This window comes from Lepisosteus platostomus, chromosome 4 (genome assembly GCF_059453375.1).
Source record: "Lepisosteus platostomus isolate fLepPlt1 chromosome 4, fLepPlt1.hap1, whole genome shotgun sequence".
In the NCBI taxonomy this organism is placed as follows: Eukaryota; Metazoa; Chordata; class Actinopteri; order Semionotiformes; family Lepisosteidae; genus Lepisosteus; species Lepisosteus platostomus.
The window spans coordinates 29,004,375-29,023,535 of NC_142614.1; the positions used below are offsets into that span (position 1 = coordinate 29,004,375).

The 19,161-nt window shown below is 36.1% G+C and overlaps 1 protein-coding gene across 3 annotated transcripts in view; it reads left to right on the forward strand.

Moving 5' to 3' along the window:
* Nucleotides 1–19,161, forward strand: part of man2a1 (mannosidase, alpha, class 2A, member 1) — a 258,837-nt gene that overhangs the window by 64,734 nt on the left and 174,942 nt on the right. For all 3 annotated transcript variants that reach the window (XM_088629350.1, XM_088629351.1, XM_088629349.1), the window contains one exon: nucleotides 14,235–14,362. In XM_088629350.1, coding sequence (XP_088485476.1) covers nucleotides 14,235–14,362 — 128 coding nt within the window. The remainder of the gene's footprint in view (nucleotides 1–14,234; nucleotides 14,363–19,161) is intronic.

The window sequence follows — 19,161 nt, forward strand, 5'->3', positions numbered from 1 at the left end:
AATTGAGTATTGGTCTGTATTTATTCTTTAAAATACCAATAACAGCAACATACAGTTTACATAATATGTTTAAGTTCCTAAATTAATATCGTTTATGACCTTTATGACCTTTGTTATGCTCCTCTGCGTTTTATGCTTAGCTACTAAAATTTCCCTTTTTGACCGGGGCGGGGGACATTCTGGAATGTGAGTCTGATAAAGAATGAATAAAAGCATTTTATTAAAAACGCGTTTGCATTTGTCTGGGTGCTGACAAAGTAAAAAACAATTACTTTTTGACAATGAAAAACTGTGTGTGTTTGTCTCTCTCTCTCCACTGGTGTTTGTAATCGTTTTTATTTTTAAATACATTTTAGCAAAGACATAAAAGTATGGTAATTAAAAACCATTAATACTTTCGCTGGAGTTTAAATAAAGTAGATGTTTTCTCTTTTTGGCTAGACTTGACTATTTAGCCGTGAGATAAACAATACTTTGTCATTAAACAACTTTATCATAAGGCGCATTTATGAGCAATCTTATTTCTTATTTCTGAACATTATTATGCAGAAGACAAAGGTAGCGATTTACGTTGCATTGTACATTACGTTGCATTGTACATTGTGCTGCTGTAATACAATTTAAAATAATTAAGTCTAAACAGTATCAGCTTATGTATGGGTTGTAATTTTAAAAAAGTCAAAAACCGCACTCAAAATGCAATTTAGCGCTTTCTGGCAAGAGGAGACCCCCAAATTAATGATGTAACATGCTACTGTTTGTGCATGAACATAGTTACTGTATACTGTTATTTCTTTAGATATGCGATTCCATGTTTTTCTTTAATCCCTGGCGGGACTGGGCATCCATAAGAATCAAGTTATAGGTTTCATTGCGCTTTGACAGAAACCAAATTATATTGTTATTAATTTCTTTAAATACGCGATTCCACATTATATTCCCTATTAATCAAATTCTAAAAGTATGCTTGTTGATTCCGGTATCAAGCGTATTCGCAGAAAAGCGTAAAACTACCACTTTTTATACACATGTTATTTCACATTAGTTATAGACTGCAATGCTTAAAATGTTTAGGGAGAAATGGAATACTGGTGTGTATTTTTTTTTTAAGTACCAAGACCAGCCATATACAGTTTACATACTGTATGTTTATGTTCCAAAACTAATATCGTTTATTGATTTCACACGTTATGGTAAAATTCCATATAAATATTCAATACTTAAACGGGCACAGTAAAGACATTAAATATACATATACATACTGTATACAGTACAGTATACATGTTCCTAAATCAATATCTTCTATGAACATGTGAAAGGCATGGTGAATGTGGACCAGGGCAATACTTTTGAGTTTACAGCTTGTCCAAGGTCATTCATTATACTGTAAATACTATTAGTAATATCTTCGGTAAAGATTTTGATGGCGACAGCTCAAACATGAGAGGTTGAGCTTTATTAGCTCCACCTTGCGGAAATTCAGGGTACTATTATTTTATTTGCGTTATCATGCGGTTTCATGCGACGCTATGCGAGTATACTGCGTCAAGCGCACCGGAAAATGTGGTATCGCCCGCTTGTTTTGAATGGCTGCATCTGTAGGCCTTTCCATTTCAACAGGTGTATTGCAGGACTGAATAGCAGGTCCTCATTAATGGCTTGAATTGTTAAACCCACCTACATATTTATCATTCGCAGATCTGGCAAGTATACTGAAGTATATCAGAATCTGAATTATTGATTTATTTTATACAAAAACTTAACCTAATACTGGTTCATCTAGTATTCCACTAATGATATTGTTTCCGTATGTGTTAAACAGCCCTATCAGTACAACTAGCATTCACAAACTTTATACATATCTATTTCTAGTGAAATAATGTGCTTTGAAATAGGGGTAGCGAATACATTTTTTATTATTTTTTGCTTATGTTATATTTTATATATATTGCACAACATAAACCTAACCTAATACAAATAACACTATCACATGTCCTCAGAAAATGATCTGCCTCACGTGAAGTTTGCAAAGCTTTCATAGTAAAGTTAATATAATTATTCAGCTTTTTCTGTCTGTTAGAGTCATCGAAGAATCATACAATGTGATGCATTCAGATCTAGGTAATCATTCATTTTTTAAGAACATTTTGTATGCTGTATTCAGTTACTATATATTATATTGCCTAACCTTAGGTGACAGTCACACTGAAGTTTGTAAGTAAGGCTAGGGTAACATTGGTATAAACATCTTCTTTTTCCTGAAGTCATTAGTGACATAAGCTCAGATGAGCAAATTAAGATTTTCCACATTATAAGACAATAGGTTAATTAATGATTTGGAAAAGATAATTCAGATGTTTGATCATGTGAAAATATGTGATGTGTAGTTGTGATGCCACCAGAGCTGGACTATTTGAAAAGACAGGGTTTTCAGATATACTGGACAACATACAGATCACACAGCAACAAATGAAACTCCTAGTTCTTATGAGTTTTAACTTGTACCCTTTTCCAGAGAGTCTAGCTGTACCTGTCCAAAATATTCTTACAATCCATATTAAACAAAGGTTTGTAATCAAAGCATTGCAAAGGGATAGTACACCAGGTTCTCATGGTCGCCAGAGTCCGTAACAGATTAAACCAGATAGAACATGGTACTTCACTTCCTATTCAGAGTTTGCCTTAGTGTCCTCCCTTTAACTATATCATCTCCCTACACAGTTTCTGTGTTCGACTTATATATTGTGGCAAAAACATAGTAGATTCCAGTTTGCCTTGATAACAGATACCATCTTGGAAATATAGGGGTTGGCCCAGTTTGCCTTCTTGGTAGTGGATAAAGATATCTCCAGAAACTGTAGTATTTGGTTGTTATAATAATGCCCCTTCAATAACATTTTCCCTAGTGACAAAGTAATATTAAAGTATGAATAATTGCTGTGTTTTGTGCTGTGCGCAGTGATGCAACCTTAATTTGCATAAACAACAAATAAATTGAAGGACAAAATTAAAATGTTCCATGTAGTTTATATTCTTATAAGATTTTATATTATTATAACATTTTTTTTTTATTTTAAGCTGTCATTTTCCCAACAGACCCATAGCTGCTATGCTGTTATGTGGTAGAACAAATTATGAATTTTATGTGTTTTTATAGGTGTTTGTCATTAGTTGTATGTTTAGTAAGTAACTTTGACCTCCTAATACAAAAGCTTGTCATTTGTATTAAGAGGCTGCAAAAGAAATCACTACTCATTTGTTGCGTTTTATTGCCTCTAATTTAGCATTTTTGTGAGGCAAGCAGATTTTTAACTTTTGCTATGATGTTCTGTGCAGAAGTAGCTGCCAAGTTTAAGTTGATATTTATTTCTATGCTTAAGTGTTTGTGTGGTTTTAAAGTTACTTTTGCACCATAAGCATCTAATAAAATAAGCACTGCTATATCATATAGTTCATATAGAAGCAGAGACCTAAAAGAGACCTTTTTGGAAATTTGACATTTATTTAAAAAAAAGTATAAAATCAAAACTACATAGTAGTGCAATAATGTTCATCATGGGTTAAGTGATTTTCAGTTGTCTGAAAACAATTAAGAATCTACAAAATTATCAACTTTAATTAATCTGGTTTAGGATCTGTTATAAATTGACATTTCTATTAAATTAGTTGACCTGTGTAACATGGAACCTTTATATATACTGTATATACAGTGGTGTGAAAAAGTTTGCCCCCTTCCTGATTTCTTATTTTTTTGCATGTTTGTCATACTGAAATGTTTCAGATCATCAAACAAATTGAAATATTAGACAAAGATAACACAAGTAAACAGAAAATGCATTTTTTAAATGAAGGTTTTTATTATTAAGGGGAAAAAAATCCATATGGCTATATGGAAATTTTTAAGTGATAAAATATGCGTAATGCATACCAGCACTGAATGTATTGGAATTCAATTTATTACTGTGAACATCATTCTTTTCTTAGTTCTGTACAAAAATCACAACTCTTTTGAAACTTGGCAATCTTGAGAGCTCACGTTCCTGCCAGTGTGGATTTGATACATGCAAAAAGGCATGGATTTTGAGACACACTCCTGATTCTTTAGAATATTTTGTCTAGTGGAGGCAGTTTTGTGATTTAATTAGATGTAGAGGAATATTGTTTTAAGTTTTGCTTACTAATTCCACAGCAGGCGGTAAAATATTATGCAGAATCCAAAGTAGGGATGTACATACACTGCTGTAATTTAGTCAGGATTATAAAAAATCTTAAATGGGAAATGGATGCATAAAGGAGACTCAGTAGGACTTAAATTAATCATCTATGTTCTCTCATTTAGCCACAGGGGATACTTTTATTTCTCACAAAAACTACAATGTTTTGCAACTGCTAGTTTAAGGTAATAAAAACAGATATTATGCAGAAGCAGCATAGTACACAGGTCATGAAATATCCACTTTGCATTGTAGAATGTGGCATAAAGTGTTTTAAGTAAAAAAGGTGGTTCCTGAAAGGAAAGGAGTAATTCCAATCCTTTAGATTTTACATTTGAATTGAAATTTTGTGGTTTTCCTAAGCTTCTCAGCTTTTACTAGAACTACCCATTATAGACCTCCTGCTGTAATTTGCCCCCTGAATTTCATAATTTAAGTACCTCTGAAAGATGAAAGGTGCTGACTTGTGAATGTATTTTGTTGAAGAGCTCAGTGCAATGTTGTTGATATTAGACTTCTGTTTAGCCGGCATTTGAACATTTAGAGCTGCCACTTGTACTAATTATTCCCTAGCAACAGTACTGGGAAATAGCTGAAAGAGCCTCTTTATCAGATTCCACTGAGGAAATTGCCACCGTGTGCAGTGCTACAATGTGCTCTCTCTCTTTTAAAGAACTGTGGTTTATAGAGGCACTGGAAAGAAATATGTATAAGGTCACAGTCTAGAAATTGAGTTTGGGAACAAAATCTTGCTGAGAGGTATCAAGGGAAAAAAGAACATTCAGCACAATATGAAACGCCTTAAACTCTCAGAGTTTGGTGGCTTGATCAAAAATGAGAAATTTTTATATAAATGTAAAAAATAAAAATTGAATTTTAAATCAAATTCCCATAAGGATGTAAAATCATCCTCAGTAGCTGACAATACCTGTTTTATGAATAAAACATATATTCAGGCAGGAAACTAATTCTCTCTCAAATGATTATGATTGTTTGAGTTTTTAACATCAACGACTACAAAAGAACGCCCTAAAACATCTGGTTAATGTTGGATAGTGTTATGTGTCTTTGAGCATTTCCAAACCATTGGATGCATGTTATACTTCTGTAATATATCTTGGACTGGAATGGAGTACTTTGTAGACTGTGTTTTGTAAACAAAAGCATTTTCCTCAGTCTGAAAAATGAGAGGCATTTTGCAGTCCTGTCTAAACAGGTTTGAGTTTGAGCAGCAGCCATCTTGCAAAATGAGAACAAGACCATTAGACTGTGGATGCCCGAATCGCTAGAGTTGAGACCCACTTAATATTTTTGTCAATCAGTCATTTCATTTGGTGCAGAGAAATTGAACAGAATCGCAAAAGACAGCGTCTGCAATCTGCTGAAAAACATGAATCAGATGTCAGATGTACAGCTTGAATTGCATCAGCATTTGTCAGCATAGAGAAATTAATATACTGAGAGAATTTCTGCTCAAAAGCGTGGATGCACCTTCTAAGAAAATGATTCTCATTGTCCTTATAAGGTTGTGAATTTGTTGCAATTTATTAGTTACAGGTTTATTTTGATGCCCATACATACTTAATACAGTAAATGTTAACATGAGTAAAACTGAAAAAAAAAAGAACTGCTTTGCCAGAAGAATGATCGAAGGAGGTGATGGAAAGAACTGAATCAGGGTGATTTTTCTAACTTGTAAAACATGATGTGAAAGAGCATTTATGTAATAATACATTGTTGCTGTAGATTATTGGCTACGATTGATTGCAGCCAAAGTAAAGTGATTGTGTATTATATTTTCGCAAATATTGCTGTCATAAGAAAGCCTGTACTGCACAGTCATTTTCTCATAAGGACTTCTCAAAGCTAGTTTCATTAGATATTTTTTAACAGAAATGTCTGCTTTTTTAAAAAACATTTCTTGTGAACATAAGAGTTTTGCATATCTTAGTACAGGAAACAGATTAGTACTATAAGAATAACAAAAAAGTAAATTAGCTATTTGAAATTCACACTTTATTACATATTCTTTTCATTCTTTAGTTTTCAATTACGTGAGTACATGAGAACCATTAAAAATAACAGTTTGGTTGATTTGATTAGTAATTACAAATACATTAGGTTCCAAAGTCTTGTTCAGCTTCTTCTCAAAGGTTCCCAGTGTGTCTACATAAAAAAAAAATTGCCTCGGCAGTTTACAAATCATCTCATGACAGAACTGCCTCTTTTTTTCCTTTCAAAACTGGTCCCCTTCTAATTCCAACATGTGACTTTGTCTTTGTGTTTCTTTTTTGAGCTGGAAGTACTCTTGGGCTGATTGTATCTGAACCTTTGAAGATTTTGGAAAATTTAATTTCAGTTAAGGAACTGAGGAGATATATATATATATTAGACCCAGGAATAGTGTAGTATTTGTTCTATGTACCTTTTCTGTGGCAGTGTTCTTTTTAGGTATAGTGGATACGGTATCTTAATCAGGTCTTACTGGTAAATTTAGGAATTTTAGTATGACTCTTTTCAATTATTAATTTCTACAAATCAGTGATAGTGGTCAGATAAATACATTTGATAAAAATAAGGTGCCGATCTGTTTTTAGTCTTTAAATGATTTTCAGAATGGTCCTTGATGAAAATCACAGCACATGTGGTGTGCAATAGTTTTTGCATTTAATTGTGTCATATGATTTTAAATGTTTTGGCTTTTGAAATGTTAAAAATATATATACATGATTTTCATCTTTCATAAGAGCCTTACAGTATGTGGAAGTTTATATATGATAGGTCTGGGAAGCTGATTGTGTACTTATAGTGAGTTTAATTATAGTGCTGTTTAACTTATCACCAGTAAGAGCTGAGTTATCAAGTTTGATTAATTAAATAATACTACTATATACTGTTATTCTTAAAGTGATGCCTGCATCTCCAAATCATGAAGCTTTCTAAAATGAAATTCCTTATCTTACTAAATGTAAATGCAATTCTACACAATTCCTCCTATATGGGAAAGCTGGTTATTTTTTTTGTTTAAATATCTCCGATCTAAACAATATAATAAATGATTTCAAAGTCTGTCTTAAAATTAAATATTTTACAGAACTGGCTCAATTGAGTCCTACTTCAAGAACTATTAAACAATCTAGAGCTGATCTAACTTGTTTGGTGAGGCATTGTGTGAGATTTATGTACAAATCATAAGAATTCATCAGCAGATAGAGCCAGTACTCTGTTTTACTTTCCTGTAGCTTTATTGAAGGATTTGCTAACAATGTAACAATACAATTTAAATGTGCATGTGATATTTTATTATTGTAACATGTTAACTGTTATTTTTTCCCATATATGAACTAGAACATTGATCCAGAGTATTCAGTCTGAAATGTTACTTTCTAATGGAAAGTGTTTATGATGTTGTTTTTAAGGATCTATATATGGTTCTCAAGGAAAGTGGCTATTACAGTGAGGTAAATGCATCTGACAGTAAATCTGAAAACCTGGGGGCCAAGTCAGACTTTTTTTGCAAATTGCTTTGCATTTAAAAAAACACCAAAGGTCAAAGACAATTACATTTACATTATATATATATGTCTGATTATTTCCTTGGTTTGCAGTTATGATTAATTTAAATGTCTTTTCCTTGCATGTAACTTGATTTAAGTTCAAAACATTCCTTCAAGCCCTAGCAGTTTTTTTGTCATGGAACAAAGAACCTTTTGCAGCTTTTACAGATGTTTGCAGCCTGGTTTATTTGGTTAGTCGAGATTTGTAGTTTGCCCATTTATGTCATGCATGAGTACCTGAAACTCAAAATTGGTGTATCTTGACACTGTGACATGAAATGAAGAATCCTCAGGAATATATTTTTGTTCTTGTGTTTCAAAATATTGATGGCTACTATTCAAATAAGTGTTATGAGAAAGAAATGGTTGGAATGATCAGACTTATGGTTTTAAAAAAAGTTTAACAGAGCACAAACAAATTTCTTGCAACATTACACTGATACTAAAAACATGAAGATCGAGATGCAGAGTCGTGCTAATTTAGTGAACCAATTTACAATTAATCCCACATTTAGATGTAAGGACGGTGTTTCAAAGGAAACCAAGAAAGCTCTCTTTATTAAACACTATTTTTGGATTAATTTGCAATATTAAGGGCTATATTTGCATCTCCTTGTAGATGAAGGCCTAGCAGAAATGATGTGTTCATGTGCGCCTTTACAAAGATGAGGCATTTTAATATTATGTTGATCTAAAAGATGAAGGGACCTTGAATTGGCCTCTCCTTTATTCCTAGACAAGGTTAATCATGTCTGGATCAATCATGCATTCTACTTATCAGCTGACAGAACTGCTGGAGTTCAGTGATGGTGGGAGGTTGGCTACTGAATCCTTTGGCATCTTCACATTGCAACATTTCTGCAAATAACATTTTCAGAGCAGCCTCCTTTATCAAGGAGGAGTAGGATAGCTACAGTGTGAATAAAACAAGCACTCCTTTTGTGTCTTCAAACATCACAGTAACGCTTGCAAAAATAGATGCACATATTCTCTTGTACCACGAGTTGTTACATTTTTCTAGGAAAAAAGAGGAGTGGAGAATATCATGTGAGCTCTTACAGTTTATAAAGGCATTTCTTGTTCTCTACAATTATATGTGATGCTAAAATGTTACTTAGTTGGCATTGAGTAATTAATAATCAGGGGTAAAGATAAAGTGTTTATGTAGGTTTTATTGCATTTACGATTAAGTATATGCACTGTATCGGAAAACCAGGACCAGTGTAACAAAAACATAATGGAGATGATGAGATCGAGTTAGTCAATAAATTTAATTTTATATTAACAAACAATTATGCATGTATAGTCTATCCTTCTAAGGATAAATATCTGCAGATATTTAGCATTGACATGTTTAATTAAAAACACAGCTGCTAGACTCCTAGATATCTGTATTTTCATCATTACAACTATCCATATTTCTCTTTTTTATAAACACATTGCAAACATTTGTGGAAATATTTTTTATTTCAGTGTTTTTGTACATTATAATTAGTTATGTGATTATCCCAGAACCAGCTCTTAAAAGCAGTGTATTTTGTTGAAAATTAAGTGCTTTCCACATCTCCTTCAATTCAGTGCTAATATTCAAGTCATAGAAGGATGTTTTTATTGTGCCATATTAATTAAAGGACAAATGTTTAAATAGAAAATGTCTTTGCTTGTCTTCTTCACAGTGGTAATTAGAGTATATTTTGCATGCATCTGAGTATACTACGGTTCAAGTCTGTGTTTATTAATGTTCGCAATGCTGTGTGAGTTGGGAGGACCAATTATAGATCTGGTTGAAGATGGTACAACTACTTTTGCAGTTAGTAGTTTATTTCATAATCTTGTTTTGTTTTTAATCTTTCATGTAACAATTTTAAGACATTTTCAAAGCAACAGTACTAAACCACAAAACAACACCCAGAAAAGGTCACAAGCAGACAGAATGTTTCTGTAAGCTTTAGATTTTGTGTTGCTGCCATCATTAGTTATGTCATCAATAAAAAAGCATGAGCCAGTTCCAGAGGTTAGTCATGTATACCAGGCCATGACATTACCTCCACCAGTAAATGTTATGTGCCACATACAAAGAGTTTAGGAACAATGTTTTAAGGACTGATGAGAAATATTAAAGTATGGAGAAAAACTGCAGATGCTCCAGAAACTTCCGACCCATCTGTGAACCATGGTGGAGGTAAGGAACTGGCTCACTTGTCTATATTGATGATTCAACTAGATATTACTTTGACTACAGTCCTTTGTCACTGAAATGGTATTGCAATTCAGGTAGGAAATGAAATCTCTGGTAAATTTAATTGCATGGATAATACATTTTAACTATGACAAACTTGAATAATACTTAGAAATCACAATAGTTCTTTGCTATGTCCTTAAAAACGATATTTTACTTTGTCTAATGTGAGTGTTATGGTTATATATACATACAGGAATAAAACTTTAAAAAAAGTGAAGTATAAAAAACTCACACTCACAAATCACATCCACATTTGTTTCCCACACTGTTTAACAGTGATGCCTGCTTTCCATTATAGAGAGTGGGCAGCATGATGACACGGCACTTAACTTTGCTCACAGCTCTTTGGTTGAGGGTTAAATTCTGACCTGGGATGATAATAATAATAATAGTTTACACTTATATTGCGCTTTTCTGGACAGTCCACTTAAATTGTTTTACAGGTAATGGGGACTCCCCTCCCCATTACCAATGTGCAGCCCCACCTGGATGATGCGACGGCAGCCATAGTGCGCCAGAATGTTCACCACACATCAGCTATCAGTGAGGAGGAGAGCAGAGTAATGAAGCCAATTCATAGATTGGGATTATTAGGAGGCCATGATTGGTAAGGGCCAATGGGAAATTTGGCCAGGACGCCGAGGTTACACCCCTACTCTTTTTCGAGAAACGCCCTTGGATTCTTAATGACCACAGAGGGTCAGGACATCGGTTTTACGTCTCATCCGAAGGATGGCGCCTGTTTACAGTATGGTGTCCCCGTCACTAAACTGGGGCATTAGGACCCACATGGACTGCAAGATGAGTGCCCCCTGCTGGCTCCACTAACACCTCTTCCAGCCGCAATCCTAGTTTGTCCCCAGGATGTCTCAATCCAGGTACTGACCAGGCTCACACCTGCTTAGCTTCAGTGGGATGCCAGTTGTGAGTTGCAGAGTGATATGGCTGCTGGATTCTGCTTGGAGTTTGCATATTCCCCGTGTGCGTGTAAGTTGAATTTGTGTACTATGGTTTCTTTGTATGGTCCAATGGCACACCATTCAGATCAATTGCCATCTAATAAGTGCCCTACATATATGTGTGTGTTTGAATGTGTGCATGTGTGTGGTTTGATAGACTTTGGTTTCTCATCCAGGGTGTAGTCTAACTTTTTTGTCCTGTACCTGTAGTGCTCAACTCTGACTCACTGTGACCTTCCAAGAATGAAGTTGTTACTGATAACTGTCTCTTGAATATCAGGCACTTTTGACACTGAATTCAACATACAAATTTTTTTTTTTACTTTAGCGATTTACTTTTTCACTTATGTGGTTCAAAGTTATTAAAATGTATGAATCTGTTGATTAAATGCTTTAGAATTAATATTAATAATAGCTTTACCTGAGGCATAATGTCTTTGATTTGATTTGAGGGCAGTTCTTTCAGATCTTTTTTTGCGTGTGTTGTCAGTAAAAAAAAAATTGAGCTGATGGAGATGTTAACAAGCAGATGTAGCTGACAACAATGATTGGGAACGGGTGTGACTGACAGAAATGATTGCATTAAGGTTCAACACATCAGAAGTGCAGTTCTAGTTTTAAACCATCACCTCCTCAGAGCAATAATAATGAAACAGGTGACATTAAATTGAACATATGGATGGAAAACAAGATTAATGATGCAAAATGAAACCGTTTAGAGACTATACATGGGATGACAGATGCTTACATACTCCAGCATGCCAGCCTTGTGGGAATCCAGTAACTCTTGGGTATTTTACTTCATACTGACATTTGAATCTGGGTCTAGTGTTGTTATTGTAGAATATAATCTGCTTTATGTTTGATTTAGTGTAAAATTATGGGAGATTTACTGTCCTGACATAAAAATTTTCTGTCAGTTTTGGCTTCACCTTTTGTGAACACACCGAATTCTCTTGAGTATATGGGGGAAAGAGGGTATTGACTTGAACAGATGGTTTGATAAACACTGTTATTATACTATTTTAACGAATAGGTGACTTAAGCTATAAGTATACAGGAAGACTACTGCTCCATTATTGTTACAGTCTCTGAATTGCTTTTAACTCCCAAATTAACACTCATAGACTTCAGTTCTTGTTTTCTGAACATTTGCTATGATCTTTTAGCAAAGGAAGAACATGTAAACAGAAACAGTGATCTATGACCAATAACTCACCTACTTCAAATAGATGTTATTCTGTTTTTTAGAAATACTAAAAAACAGTTTTACTGTACCAGTAAAATAATGAAATTCATGTTTTACATGAAAAAATAAAATATTTTTTGTCACGTTTTACTCCCAGGGGAAATTCCCTCTTTTCTTTGTTGGAGACACCTGAAGTCCAGCGACGTGTTTGCCAATGTGATACTAAAAATAAGGAGAGTGCTAGGTCATAAAAAGCACTAAGCTAGGGACGTGGGTATGAAAGGAAGTGCCTTTTTTGTAGCGAAAACCAAATATTAACAGCAAAATTTGAGTGTTCTTCCGGAGAGGAATGGCTGTATATAATTATTTTTACTAGGTGCTGATCAAGGTGTTTTTGTACAATCATGGTGTATTTAAGAACTTATGTTTACTAATGCAGAAAACATGCCATACCTAGAGGCTAATGAGTAAGTTCTGGTAGCCTGACCATTCATCACACACATAAACAGATGACACATGAAAAAGAGACACCAGTTATCCCTGCCTGAATGTGTTTTGGGAGAGTAAATTAGAACACCCCGGGGAAACAGAAAAGGATGGGGGGCATGCAAAGTCATCAGTGAAGTCCAGAATTGAACCTAGAGCCAGCAAGGTGTAAGGCAGAAGTGCTAATCAACGTGGCAATCGCTGAGATTCATTTGCTAAGATTATTTTTGATTAAATCTGTTTCAAAAATTGTTTGCATCAAAAACTGCTCTTGTGTGAAATGCATCAATGAAGGTATTAGAATGTACTACATTCTTTTTTAATTGGTACAGAGATAAAAGTGAAAGACTAGAACCCCCCAAAAAATAATGTGCCTGAAATTAGCTAATGGAACAGAGCAGATAATTGAAATTGAGAACATTTAATACTAGAACTGAATAAACATTAATTATAAACCTAATGAAGGAAAAATCAATCTTTGTGCTAGATGGGATCTGTAATGATTAGGTACTGTCATGTTTTACAGCATTCATATTGAGGTAGAAGGCAAACCATGTTATGGTTTTTTAGGAATAGGAACATTGCAGAATGTATGTGACTTGATACATTTTCTATTTTTTTCCTTTTCTATACTTTTGCTGTACCTCTTTGCAGTATAGCACAGTGGCATGGCAGTTAGTGCTTTTTGCCTCATTTGCCCTATATTTGCTTCTTGGGTTTCGGATCCCAGAAAAGGGTACCTTCTGTGTGGAGTTTGTATGCTCTTACTTTGCTCACATGTTTTTTTGCTGGGTACTATAGTTTGCTGTTGCAGTGTATTGGGAGGTATCCAAACATTAAAGTTTGAAACAGTCAGACTTAAACATACCACTGTGCTGCCTTTTATCTAGCATTAAATAAGTTGGTCTTTGAGAATAGAAATAGAAGCATGCAGAAACAGGGAGACTGGTAGGAGAAGAAACAAAAGCCAGAGTAGAAGGACCTGCAGGAAGGCAGGACTATGATACTCACAGATTTGTGAATATATGTACATAATATAATAATTGTGCATGTGTGTGTTATTGTAAATTAAGATGTGTTTGTCCTTTTAAACTTTTCTGCCTATTACTTTACTCTGTATTCCCTGACTATAGGGTGTCTATGATTGTTACCTTTTATATCTAGCTTTATTTAATTACTCAGCTCTCCTGAAATGGACTGGTGCCCTGCCGAGCATGTAGTCATTCCTCGCAACCTGTGCTTTTGGGAATAATTTCAGATTGCCGTAACTCTTACCAGGAATTCTGAATAATGAACTTGTTGTGTTTTTTTTCTTGGGAATACCTTGTTCTTTCTGTTCAAATGCTGATGGTCAATAACAATAAGTAAAATACATGTAAAAAATGTCTCAGACAACATTGTTGACAAGATTTTTTTTGTTTAATAATCAGAAAATATGGAAAACACAAAATATTTTAGAATAACAGAAGAGGCATTGAGATAATACAGAATTGTATACAGAACTGTTTAGAATTTAATGAACTGTAGACAATATAATGCACTGTATTTACAGTATTTCTTTGAACAGTTGCTTTCTTTCTCTTGCAGTTTAATTGAAGGTGGCCAGCTGGAAATCGCAGCGGGTGGGTGGGTCATGCCTGATGAAGCCAGCACACATTACTTCGCTATGATTGACCAGCTGTTGGAAGGACACCAGTGGCTTGAGAAAAATCTGGGTATGTTGGAAATGGAGATTTCTTTCAGTGACTTTTTTTTCTAAAAAAAGAGACCCTTAAATTCAGTTTTCAGTGAACGTAGCCTTGGATATTCTTGCAATTTTGTTTTCGCTTTTTGGTGTTTCTAGCATAAGTAGTCCCTTGCTGCTTTGGGTGGTTTTGGATATTTGTGTGTGGGGTCCATTTATTTATTCACAGATCATTATTTTGTCAGAGACAGAATGGCAGATACATATTTAGATATCTGTTTCAAGTTCTGTATCTTTTCAGCTGATTATTTCAGTTAAACCAAATATAAATAATAATTGATGAATTCTAAATCAATTATATTTCTGTCATCTTTGGAAACATTACTTCAGTTGTCTTTAGATTTATATTAACACACTTTTATTCCAGTTTTTAATGTAATTATTTTTATTCAAATGCATATGTGTTTACACTTTCAATGCTTTAAGAGTATGTTCTTTTAATTCTGTACACAAAAATCTCCATGCTGTTTTGCACAGGTAATGACAGCACCTTCGGTGTGCTACTTTAAGCTCATAACAGCAACAACAATTACACTTATATAGCACTTTTCTGCAACTCCAAGCACTTTACACCTAATGAAGACTGTTTTCCACCACCACCAATTTGTAGCCCCAATCTGGATAAAGTAACAGCAACCAAAGCACATCACCACACATCAGCTCACCACACATCAGCTATCAGTGAGAAGGAGAATAGAGAAATGAAGCCAATTTATAGATAGGAGTTATTAGGAGGCCATGATTAATAAGGGCCCGAGGGAAATTTGGCCAGGACATGGAGGTTAACACCCCTACTCTTTTCAAGAAATGCCCTGGGATTTTTAGAGTCAGGACCTTGGTTTTACGTCTCTCCCGAAGGACAGGGCATTTTTTACAGTATAGAGTCCCCATTACTATTGTCAGGCATTAGGACCCACACAGACTGCAGGGTGAGTGCTACTTACTGGTCCCATTAACCTCAGCTTTAGCAGGACGTGTCCCATCCAGCTACTGGCCAGACTCACACCTGCTCAGTTTCAGAGAGTTGCCAATTGTGAGTTGCAGGGTGATATACTGTAGATGCTTAAGGCTCTTTTCCCCTACTAGTCCCAATTTAAAATGACACTTTAAGACAAAATTTATAGACCTGTTACTTGTTTAGTAGGTTTTAGAATAATAATAAAAACAGTGTGGCCTATTGACACCCACAATTTGTTCTCCTTCAGCTATGAAGCAACCAGAGTTGGTGCCTGTGACCTGGGACAGTTTTCTTTATCCTGATATTTTTGCTGTCTTGTATATACTGACATTGCTGTTAGCTTTTGGCCCGCCTATTTAAGGTGCCACTGTGTGGCATGTTCTACTGTTTCTACTGTGATATTCTTCATGGTGGACTATGCAGAAAAGTAAATATATTTTTAGAGATGTTATTGCATGCCATTTGTTTTGATCTGCAGACCTCTCTGGTAGTAGTAACTAAGAGAAACAAAGTGTCAGTTACCTTTATATACCTCTGGACAATCACAATTACACTGTAAAAAATATAATCTACAGAAAAAATCAGTGGACAGAGGGTTGTCCCAGTGATTTTAGGAGGATAGTGCAGGCAACATAATAAGCTTTATCTTTGAACTGATCAAAAACACAATTCGCAAAATGATTTCTATAGTTAATGAATTAGGGAAAATATAGTGTCTATAGACAGATTTACTCCTGTTGTAGGTTCATCAATGTTGTACATCTCTATTTTGACTAATTATATGCTCAAGAGAGTCAGAAAAACTATTTTTTGAGACAAGGTAGCTAGAAGTCAGAGCTATTTGAATATGTAAATGACATCACAAGAATCAATCAAAACTATATCAAATACTCACCTGTCAATGTTTGCTTTAGGATTTCTTTCTTAAAAGTCTGTCTTAATCTTATACTACATAGACAAGTATGTGACCCAGTCTTTCATTGTATGAGTACTTCAAACTTAGACAGTTTTTACTACATCGTTTTTCATATTGCTTCAGTTTTCTGGATTTTAAGCTAATCATTTCTGGATACATAATTTGTCAAGGTTATACTTGACAGATGTATGATATGTTGAAATAATACTGTATGTCTCCAGTGTTTTTGACTACTGGATATGGTATGTAGTGGTTTGATGGGTTTACTGAGACAATTATTAATTGTAGCAGTAATCACGAGGTTGTTCGTTGGGGCTTTTAGAAAATCAATCGTCAGAACAACTAACAACGCACACACACGGGTTCAATACACGAGATACATTTATTAATATAAACTGTGCACCAAACATATACTAGTCTGCCTGGATACGAGCGGCAGACCTTACTGTGAGGGTTATCAATATACAAGGTATATAATCTCGAAGAGATGCAAACACAAAGAGATACACAACAGAGAATATATGTCAATATATATCGTTCGGTTACCAAATCGCTAATCAGTGTTATTACCCACTGTTACTCTAAACTCGTAAGTAAATACATTACTCATGAATTAAATTGATAACAACTTGTGTTGAGGTACAATGAATTCTCGAGACGCAATGTAGAACATGGGGTTTACTTATCCACTGTGTTTGGATTTGGAATTTCCCGGTACGAACACCAAACCAGCTGACAGGCTCTGTTGGAGCCTCTGTTCCAGCGGTTGTCCAATGGGCGTTGTGTCGGTGTCCTCTGGCTACCGGCCAACCAGTCGAGGTGCAGCTCGGAGTAGGACGGGCGGAGGAATCTAACTGCGGCGCGCAGGGCAGTCGTTGCTCCGAGGGGATCTACCAGCAGTCCGGCTGGCTAGTAGAAAGTCTCTATGCACAGAGTGTGACCGCTAGTCCTCACAAGTCACTCTTTTGTCTGGGAAGAAGCTGGTTCGTTCCCGGTCCAGCGCTGCTCCTGAATAAGCTATTCAGGTTGTCGACGAGGGTCCAACTGTAGGCTGCCGTTGATCAAGCGGAGCATTCACGTTGGTAGAATTCTGAGTACGTACGGGATCCTCGGCCTCGCGCTTAGAACAAAGTCCAAGTCCTTTTGCAGTCAACAGCAGTTGTCACGTGATTGTCTCTGAGGATGCGCGAAAATGGCCAAGGAGAGCCCAGAACTGAGCTTGCGCTCCCTTTTTGATCAAGACCCAGATGTGTGCTGATTGGTTGAGAGTTTGGCAGGCATTGGAGACCCACGGCGTATTACCACGCCCTGCCAGTCCCTGATTGGTTGGTCAAGGTGAGATATAAGTCACTTACTCTTGATACTTAGGAATGCAGTCCAGATGTCCATTCGGCACTCCCTAGACTGATAGGCGCCAATGGATGACCATTGATCATGATAGCCAGGCTTAGCTAATTGCATCCCCGTCTGGGAGTTTGTTTCTTATCACAAGAAAACATCTTAAATCAGCTTGCATGAATTCTTTCTCTGTGGCTGCACCACAGAGATGGAGGGTGAGATAGGGCCTCTTTTAGGAGCATACCAACGCTTAATTCTGTCTTATTAACAAGCATTGCCGCTACATATCCCCCCTTTTTGAAGGTCACAAGGTCCTGAGGCGTTGTTGCCTTCAAAACAAAAACAGAGTTAAGTGATGTCTTTGTACCCCGGTGGATTCTACCACCCAATATTCACATTACCTCTCGAGAATTTGTACAGGAAATAGTGTTGGAAAGAACATTGCGTATACCTGCTCTCAGTTATAAGGTACATAGAAATGAGGCATCGGGCGTCATCATTAGCCCTAGACCTTAAACTTCCGGCAGTTCACTATCAGTATCGGATAGCTCTGCAGCAGGCAGACGTTTGGGAGTGGTTACCTGATTTCGGTGATAAACCATTGCTCCCTTTGTCTCATTCAAACTACCCCGCAAGGCTTTGATACAAGAGAACAGCATCCAACACATTACCCCAGCCATGATCCAGCTACCCAGCAGCAGTGTCAAGATGACCACGTTTACTGTTCCTAGCGCCCCAGAGGATCCACAACGACTGTGCTTGGGACCTACCAGTGTAGTTTTTAAGTTTGTGTCGTTAAGAACAAATTCGACTACCTGTACACCCTCAAGACTTACTGTCTCTTGGATTCTCTCATCCAAGTCAACGCTGTGTCCTCTGAAAGCGTCCACAATCTCGAGTTCCGTTTCATACAGTTCTGACTCCAGGTGATACAGTGCTAAATCGTTGAGATGCACTATAGCTCCTTCAGGAACTTGTAGAAAAAGGTCATAGGTCATAGGTCATAGGTTATTGGAACCGTTAACTGTGGTGTGCTGACCAGCCATTTTTTCCCACCTGCTCAACCTGGGGTTCGTTACCCTCACGTTTGCTCATCACTGTGGCTTTACACTTTTCAGTGGCAGCTCCCTTTCTGATACCACACAACCTCTGAGTTGTGTCCCTAAGGAATGGCTTACTTGGGCATACCCAGTGGATATCCTTGGTTGATATACACAGTTCCAGGTTTGGAACAAGGTACAAATTCGGATCATCCTCCTGGTAAGCTACGAGCAGTGGGGTGGTCAACTTCACATGCATGTCCCCCCTCCAGAAGTCAACGTTCAATATAGACTTGAGTCTATAGATATCCTTGCTACTCACGATGGGAAGGTTCAACAGGAAACCTATTTCCTTGGCTTCGGGGTTGACATGTATGGGAATGGCACTGCCTAGACTGTATGCAAGATGTACTTGCAATGGCTGCACCATCTCGGAAGTGGTTATCTTCAGTACTTCTTCTACTAAGGACAGTGGAACCAAGTAGGTTGGAATCTGTCCCATGGCTAGGCTAGTTACT